The 7,804-nt window shown below is 52.7% G+C and overlaps 1 protein-coding gene across 2 annotated transcripts; it reads right to left on the bottom strand.

Moving 5' to 3' along the window:
- Positions 1–2,882: 2,882 nt before the first annotated feature.
- On the bottom strand, positions 2,883–7,513 carry PCDH8 (protocadherin 8). 2 transcript variants are annotated; one of them, XM_029210330.1, is made up of 3 exons: positions 4,695–7,513; positions 4,315–4,522; positions 2,883–3,846 (listed from the first exon to the last, which is right to left on the bottom strand). In XM_029210330.1, exons 1-3 carry the CDS (start codon positions 7,317–7,319, stop codon positions 3,470–3,472), a joined length of 3,210 nt encoding a protein of 1,069 aa, XP_029066163.1. In that variant the 5' UTR covers positions 7,320–7,513; the 3' UTR covers positions 2,883–3,469. The 2 variants fall into 2 exon arrangements, with proteins under 2 accessions (XP_029066163.1, XP_029066164.1); XM_029210331.1 differs by having other exon boundaries at positions 4,986–7,511.
- Positions 7,514–7,804: the final 291 nt, after the last annotated feature.

The raw sequence follows: 7,804 nt of genomic DNA, 5'->3' as shown, positions 1-7,804 counted from the left end.
TTAGATGACTTTGAACCTGGTGGTGAATTCCACTTCAGGTTATTTCTCCTGAAGAAACAGAATGATAAATACTCTCTTGAGTTATTGCATAGCTGTTGAAACCTAGACAGCATTTTCAAAACCCTTCTGAGTTGTTGCAAAGCACAGTGCCCCATCAAGTACTATATTACTTTGCTTCAGTTTGCCTTCAAAACTTACGGCATTTCCAATTATCTGTTGTTACTGAATTCAGTACTAAAGTGAATATGCTTATTTTCTAAAATGGAATTTTTGGATGATAAAAACTTATATTTGCTGAGTGAGATAAACCAGATATTTAGCTAATTGTGGCATGGAACTCATCCTGATTATATATATACATATTTTTTTCTTTCCATGTGCATGTATATTTGTATGTGGAGACATGCATCCTGTTTCTGCTGTTTCAGAATGCACTTTTCAATAGATGTTGAAACCACTTACATTTTAATTTTCTGAAGTGGTTTCTTTGATGGATATTTTATTATAAGAAGTGTAGGACATCCAGGTCAATGGGGCCAGACATAAAAAAGTGAAATAGATAAAGTCTGGCTCTAGTTTTCTCTTTCAAGGTGACCTCCCACTTCCCCAAGTGCCTTCCATGTCCCAGTGTTCACTGCGAAGGTGCCCCAGGGTTGTAGGCCTCCACCTCCAAAGACAGACTTGTGGCACCATCACAAACCCCTAAGGCTAGTGAGTTTGCTTGTGATGTTCATTTAACCATACTTGCTTGTAGAGTGTCAACTGTATATGAGGCCCTGGTCTACACAGTGATAGTGAAAGAAGCAAAGAGAGCAAACCAGTGTCAGAACAAGGCCAGAAATCCTGAGTCTGTTTCATCTTCCTTAGTGGGTGGGGCTGCACTGATAGAGACTGGCTCCAAAGGAAGGTAAGGGAAGAGGAAGATAGAATTTATTACTGTAGGCCAGGCGTGGTCCTAAGTATTCTGCATATATATTATCTCATTTAATTTAATAAAGCAATATATTTTCTTAAAAATATGCTTAAGAACCAACACTTCTCAAGAAAAGCAGAGAGCTTCTTTCATCTAGTTCCTGTTTCTCTGAGAGGTCCTATGGCTGACTCTGAGATGAGTCCCCTTCCCTCTTTTTTTTTTTTTTTGTTTAAACAAACGATTTTAAGGACTGAATTATGTTTTGATTTTTTTTTAAGTTCCAAGCAAAATCGGGCCTTTTAATGGTCATTTCTCTAAGGGAAAAATAGGACAGTGAAGTCATGGTGATTTTGATAACTGAATTTTGGGGACAATGAAATAGTTAACACAGCACAAAATAAAATAATGACAATGACATTATTTTACTTTTGAAGGACAAGAGCCGGCAAACACTTTCAGAGATTGGATGCTTTCAGGCTGCCATTGCGGGATTATTCATTTTTCTGCTTTGCATTTGATGGTGAGATTGGCTCAAGAATAAAGCTTTAGTTGTTAGAATAGGAGGTCTAGCTGGGGTCTCTTCACTGGGGCTTGGTCATCACTGTTCTGTAGCTGTCCGGTAACCTGGCCATATCCAACATTTTCTTCCAGAACCTGAAGTCTGTTTGGGCTCTCTGAGCTCATGAGGCTCATGTGCAGCTCAGCTGCCTTCAGAAACCGCTGAACTTCGCACAGGCCATGGGTGGCGAAGCACTTGTGTGTGCCCACCCTGCTGTTCAGCTTGGGGCCACCACTGGTTTCAATTATGAATTCAACAGGCAGCTTTGAGGGCTCCTCTATTCATTACAGAGCTTCGCTCTCCATAATCAGTAATAAAGGAACACAGGCACTTCACAAATACAAAGTGCTAAACAATAATCAGTCAGTAAAGGCGATGCATTGGGACTTTTCTACTTAACTCTTTGTTTCTTTCAAGTTAAAAAGAAAACAAAATCATTGCTTATTTTATTTTCTTGCCTTGAGTAATCTGGGTTAAATCTCATCCTGGCCACTTACCAGCTGTGTGACTTCTGGGCATTTTACCTAAACTCTCTGTGTCCCAGTTTCCTTATCTGTAAAATGGAAATAATGATAGTTCCCATCTCATGGGGGTTACTTGAGGAATAAATGAGATAATTCATGCAGAATATCTTTGTAAGGAGCTCCGCTCATATAAAAACTTGTTCAGTAAATGTTAGCTCTCATTATTATTATTTTAATTTCAAATAAAATGAAATTTTATTTCATTTTATAACAGGTCTTTTGAGTGTTTTTTTTAAAAAAAACTTCCATTACGCACATTTTCACACACAAACATGCAAATAGATTGGTATAATCTTCTCCACTCACACATACACACGTACCAATGTTAGCATTGACCATGATCAATATATTTTTCAATCTCATTTCATATAGTCTCATGTTTTCTTCTAGAATATTTTAAAACACATCTCAAGCATCATGTCTTTTCACCCATAAGTTTGAGTCTCTTTTTGATATTAAAATCCTTAATATTTAAGGTAAGAGCTTCTTGGGACTATATCTTCTTAACCTTAAACCCCAGACCCTAGAGGAGTTATTGCAGTTAGGAAACGCTTTACAGATGTTTGTTTAATTAGTGAATGAACAGTCCAAACTCAGCTTTCCTCCACTTTTTGGTAGATGCTCCATAAATATTTGTTGAGTAAATAAATGAGGGCAGGAATTTTATAGAGTGCCTGATGCATATGGAGATGCATATGTTTTACAAAAGCAACAAATATTTTTAATACTTGGATGAGACTCCAATACTTGAAATCCCACAGGTTTACTGTTGCTGTGAACGTTAATAATGCCCAAATAATTAGCACTTGAAGAAGGTTTAATTCTGGTACTCAGATTTTTTGTGAATGCCTGACTGTCGGTAAGTTCACAAAAAGCAATTAGCAGATTCTTCAAACACATGACACATCCTTTATTACTCTGCTTTTAAGTGACATGGTTTACAGAAAACCAAATGTAATTAAATAACATTGAACTTGAAATCTACCACAGACTCAAGATATACAAGTTATACTTGGCAAGGCAAAACTTCTCTAACACTAGATTGTTTCGGGTGAAAGATAAATTTCCATTAAGTAATTCCAACATGTTTTGTTTTTTTGTCTTACAGACAGTTCCTTTGGCAATAACTTCCACTTTAGCTTTTATTATATAAAAATATAACAAAATTTCATTATATACAAACATTACATTACACCATGTACAGGTTAAAAACACTAAGAAAATGGCAAGCCACAAGGGAAATTAAAGTCAATAGCATGATAAGAATTAAATACTGCACACATTTCATAAAAATTACATTAACTACATTTTTGTTTGCAGATACCAAACAGTACCAATGTGATTGGAAATAGCTTCCAACAACTTCATTTTAAGGCACATCTTGCATATTTCTATATACAACACTGAAACCGGTCAATAACTTAGGGGCTTCTTGGAGTGACCTGTATATGCGTGACAACATGCAGCATGGGATTACACATTTTCATTGTCTTCCTTCTTTGGGGACAGGTACCTGCCAGGGGAGGACTCATAGAGGGGTACCCCAATCTCCTGCAAGTCTGGGAGCCTCCCTGGACGAGGAGGGGAGAGCAGAGTGACTGTCCTGTCATAGTCTCTGTGTAGCACTTTCTCATAGACGCTCTGCAGCCCCACTGTCTTGGGCAGCTGGGCCTGGTAGTAATTGTCCCTACGCAGAGGATCCCGGGGCAGGGACGTGCTCTTACAGAAGGTCGACATCTGGGCTGGGGGGTGAGTGGAAGCATGTGTGCTGGGCCCTCCAGCGCAGGAGGGGCTCCAGCATCGGTCAGAGTGGCCCAGGATCTTACACTCCGCGGTGCACGCCCACAGTCCTAACATAAAAGAGAAAGGGAGAGGGTATGATTACTGAGATTACACACACTGTGCCTCCACCTTCAAAGCGTCAGACAGGGTCAGGGCGGCTGAAAAGGAAAGCGTGGAAGAAGATGAACGCCCTGATTCCAGATCTGAAATGAATATTGGCTCCTACAAAGCCACTTTAATACGAAGTTGGCTCAGCTTTAGCTGGAAGCAAAAAAGAAAAAAAAAATTGATAAGCAGAATTTCTCTTCTCAGATAGCAACCTAACAGGATGGGAGTCTGGTTTATTTTAGGTGGTGGAGCTGCCTCGACTTGGCATTTTGAAATTCATGTTTGAGGCAGGCCGGAATCCGGAACTCAAGGACAGAGAAAAGTGAGAAAGAGGGAGGGGGTCCGGGAATGGAGATTGAGAAGAGAGGCTGTTGCAGAAGCGGAGGGACAGAAGAAAGGCTGAATTTGCAGGAAAGAGGAGTCCTCACCACTCTGCATGTGGTTGATGAGATCTTTCTTCAGAGCGTCCCCGCTGATGTCGGAATCGCTATCGTTGAAATCACTGTCCCCTTTGCCGCTGTCTTTGCCGCTGAACTTCTCCGCTTCTCGGCCGGAGATGGTGTTGAAAGAATGTCCTTTCCAGACAGCCACAGGGGGCGCCGGCTCCTTTCCGAAACCAGGGGAGGCGCCGTAGGGCTGCAGCAGGGAATGGGGAAAGCAAGCAGGGGTGAGGGTTGGACAAGAAACAAAAACACAAGGGCGACAGGTTAGGCCTCTCCCACGCACGCATACCCAGACCCCTCCAGTCCCTTCCCCCAGCCTGTCCGCGGAGCACCGAGCGGGGCGCCCAGCCGAAGGAAGGCCTCACCTCGGCGTGCGCGCCGCGGAGCCGCTGCTGCCCCTCGAAGTGACAGGAGCTTTCCCCGGTGGCGCTGCCGCCCTCCGAGCCCGGCACTTCGGCCGCGGCGACCGCGGGCGGGGGCGCGTCGGCCGCGGGGCTGCCAAAGGGCGCTTTGCCGCTGCCAGGGAAGGTGAGCACGTCGAACATGTTGGGCCTGGGCCCGGCTCCCCGGGCGGCCTCCTCCGGGGAGCCGGGAGCCGAGGCTCCGCCGCCCGCCGCCCCGGGCCGCTCTTCCCGGCGGGGCCCCCCTTTGCGCACCTCCTTCTTGCGGCGGTTGCAGGTGGTGGCGATGGCGATGATGGCGGCCAGAAGCAGCGTGCAGCTCCCGGCCAGCACGATGATGACGATCAGCGGCGTGTCCCACTGTAGCGCCGGCCCCGACGTCGCGAGCCGAGAGCCGGGAGGGCGAGAGCGCTCCGAGTTCGCTGCACTGGCTGGCGACACCAGCCCGCGCCCGCCTCCTGCTGTCACCACGAAGCTGACAGCGGCGGTGGTGGAGAGCGGGGGCCGGCCGCCGTCGGATACGACCAGCAACGCCCGGAATACTCGGCCGGGCGGCTCCTGAGATAGGTCGCCGGTGAGCACGATCTCCCCCGTTCGGCTGCCGATGGCGAAGGCTTCTCGCGGCTCCTGCTGTAGCAGGTCGAATGCCAGCTCCCCGTTGGCACCCTCGTCTGCGTCCCGGGCCTGCACGCGCGCCACGGCCGTGTCCCTTGCCGTGCGCCCGGGGACCGCCACTTCCAGGGAGCCGTTGGCCGGTGCCGGGTGCACCAGGACCGGTGCGTGGTCGTTCTGGTCAAGCACCCGCACTTGCACCAGGGCACTGCTGGAGAGCTGAGGGGAGCCGCCGTCGCTCGCCTGGATGCGCACGTCGAGCTGGCGAAGCGTCTCATAGTCGAAGCTGCGCAGCGCGTAGATGGCCCCGGTAGCCGGGTCCACCGAGACATAGGTGGACACGGCGCCCCCAGCGCGGCCCACCTCGGCATCCAGCAGCCGGTAGGTGACCTGGCCGTTGCGGCCCAGGTCCGGGTCCCTGGCGGCCACCGTGGCCAAGTAAGCCCCGGGCGGGTTATTCTCACGCACCGACACCTCGTAGACCGGCCGCGTGAAGAGCGGCTCGTTGTCGTTCTCGTCGCTCACCCGCACCAGGTAGGGCCGTACGGTGCGCAGCGGGGGCGCGCCGCGGTCCTCGGCCACCAGGGTCAGGTTGTACTCGGCGATGCGCTCGCGGTCCAGCGACCCCGCGGTCACCACCAGGTAGCTGCCCGCGTAGGCCGGCTGCAGTCGGAAGTGCTCGTGCCCATAGAGGGCGCAGCGCACCTGCCCGTTGGCTCCCGAGTCCCTGTCCGAGGTGCTGACCAGCGCCACCAGGCTCTCGCGTGCCGCCCCCTCTGGCACCAGAGAGATGGCTCCGGCCTCTGGCGTCCCGGGCCCGGTCGACGAGGTCGCGTCCGCACCCCCGAGAGCAGCGGCGGCGGCGGCGAAGGGCGAGGCGACAGGCGCGCCCGGGGCGGCCAGCGGGGTGATGGCGATGTCCGGCGCGTTGTCATTGACGTCGCGGATGCGCACGATGACCTTGCAGGTGGCGGCGCGGGGCCCGGGGCCGCGGTCCTGCGCCCGCACGTCCAGTTCGTAAGTGTCCTGGCGCTCGTAGTCCACGGGCCCGGCCAGGGTGAGGCGGCCCGAGCGCGGATCGAGGCGGAAGAGGCGGCGCGCCTCCGGCGGGGTACGGGAGCCGAAGGCGAACACCACGTCGCCGTTGGGGCCCTCGTCGGGGTCCGCCGCGTCCAGGTCGAGCAGTAGCGAGCCCACGGGCGCGTCCTCCGCCAGCTCCACCTCGGCCACGGCGCCCTGCGGGAAGGCCGGGCTGTGGTCGTTCGCGTCCAGCACGCGCACACTGAGGGCGGCCGTGGCGGAGCGCGGCGGGCGGCCTCCGTCCTGGGCCACCAACTCCAGGTTGTAGGCGGCCTGGCTCTCGCGGTCCAGCTCCTGCAGCAGCACCAGGTCGGCGCACTGGGCACCGTCCGCGCGCGTCTGCAGCTCCACGCGGAAGGGGCTGTGCGGCTCGGCCAGGCGCACGCTCTGCAGCCCATTGGCGCCCACGTCCTCGTCCACCGGCACCTCTAAGGGTATGCGCGTGCCCACGGCCGCGCCTTCGGACACCTCCACGGGGATCTGGGCCCGGGGAAAGCGCGGCGCGTGGTCATTGACGTCTCTCACCTCCACTTCAACGTGCACCAGCCGGAACTGCTCCTGCGAGAAGCTGACCACGTCGAAGGCCAGCACGCACTGCGGGGCCTGGCCGCACAGCCGCTCGCGGTCCAGGCCCGCGTCTCCGACGGTCAGCTGCCCGTCGCCCTCGCGCACTCGGATCAGCGAGCTGTTGAACTGCTTCATCAGGCGGAAGCTTGTGTCTCCGGACACTTTCATATGCAGGTCTTCAGCCAGGGTCCCGATGACCGTTCCGGGGGCATCCTCCTCGAAAGTGTTGTATCGCACTGTCTTGCTCTGGGCCACGGAGAGCACCCAGCAAAGACTGAAGAGCTGCAGGGGGAAAAGGCAGGGGATTCCCCCGCGCCTCGCTGGACTCATGCCGCCAGCCCCGAGCGCTATTCCAGAAGGCTGAGGGAGCGGTTCCTCTCTGGTTTGCAGGTCTGGGCCTGAGTCCCAGGGTCCCCAGAGCACGCTTTTTGCGAGGCGTGTGCGGGAGAAGTCTGCAGGCTGCAGCCTGGATGTGCCGGCGGGCTCTGAGGACGCGTGGATGCCGCCCACGGCCCACACCTCTCCCTCGCCTTTTCTCGCTGGAGCTGCGCCGCCCAGCGCCGCCTCCGCTCTTATAGCAGCCGATATGCAAATCATCCGAACTGGGCAGCCAATGGCGGCCTGGCCCTCGCGCAGCTCCTACGCCAGCCTCCGACAATCCCTTTAGTGTGGAAAGGCTTAGAGGGGAAAACAAGAAATGAAAATTAGGGAATCTTTCCTTTGTGTCTTTAACTCCTTTTGCTTTTTTTCTTTCCTGTCAGCGCTCTGCCTGTAGAGGAGTTGGCACGGGTCGCCGGGCGTTAAAGGAGCGGACG

Source organism: Monodon monoceros, unplaced genomic scaffold (genome assembly GCF_005190385.1).
Source record: "Monodon monoceros isolate NGI ecotype Baffin Bay Population unplaced genomic scaffold, NGI_Narwhal_1 Super_Scaffold_8, whole genome shotgun sequence".
Taxonomy (NCBI): Eukaryota; Metazoa; Chordata; class Mammalia; order Artiodactyla; family Monodontidae; genus Monodon; species Monodon monoceros.
The sequence above is the reverse complement of the archived record's forward strand: the minus strand, read 5'-3'. Positions and strand labels throughout refer to the sequence as shown.

Excerpts from the sequence above, each read along its gene's own strand:
- PCDH8 (XM_029210330.1), bottom strand. The coding sequence starts at position 7,319 with ATGAGTCCAGCGAGGCGCGGGGGAATCCCCTGCCTTTTCCCCCTGCAG. Across the intron at positions 4,523-4,694 it reads TCCGCGGCGCGCACGCCGAG|CCCTACGGCGCCTCCCCTGG; the intron begins GTGAGGCCTTCC and ends TCCCTGCTGCAG. Across the intron at positions 3,847-4,314 it reads CATCAACCACATGCAGAGTG|GACTGTGGGCGTGCACCGCG; the intron begins GTGAGGACTCCT and ends CTTTTATGTTAG.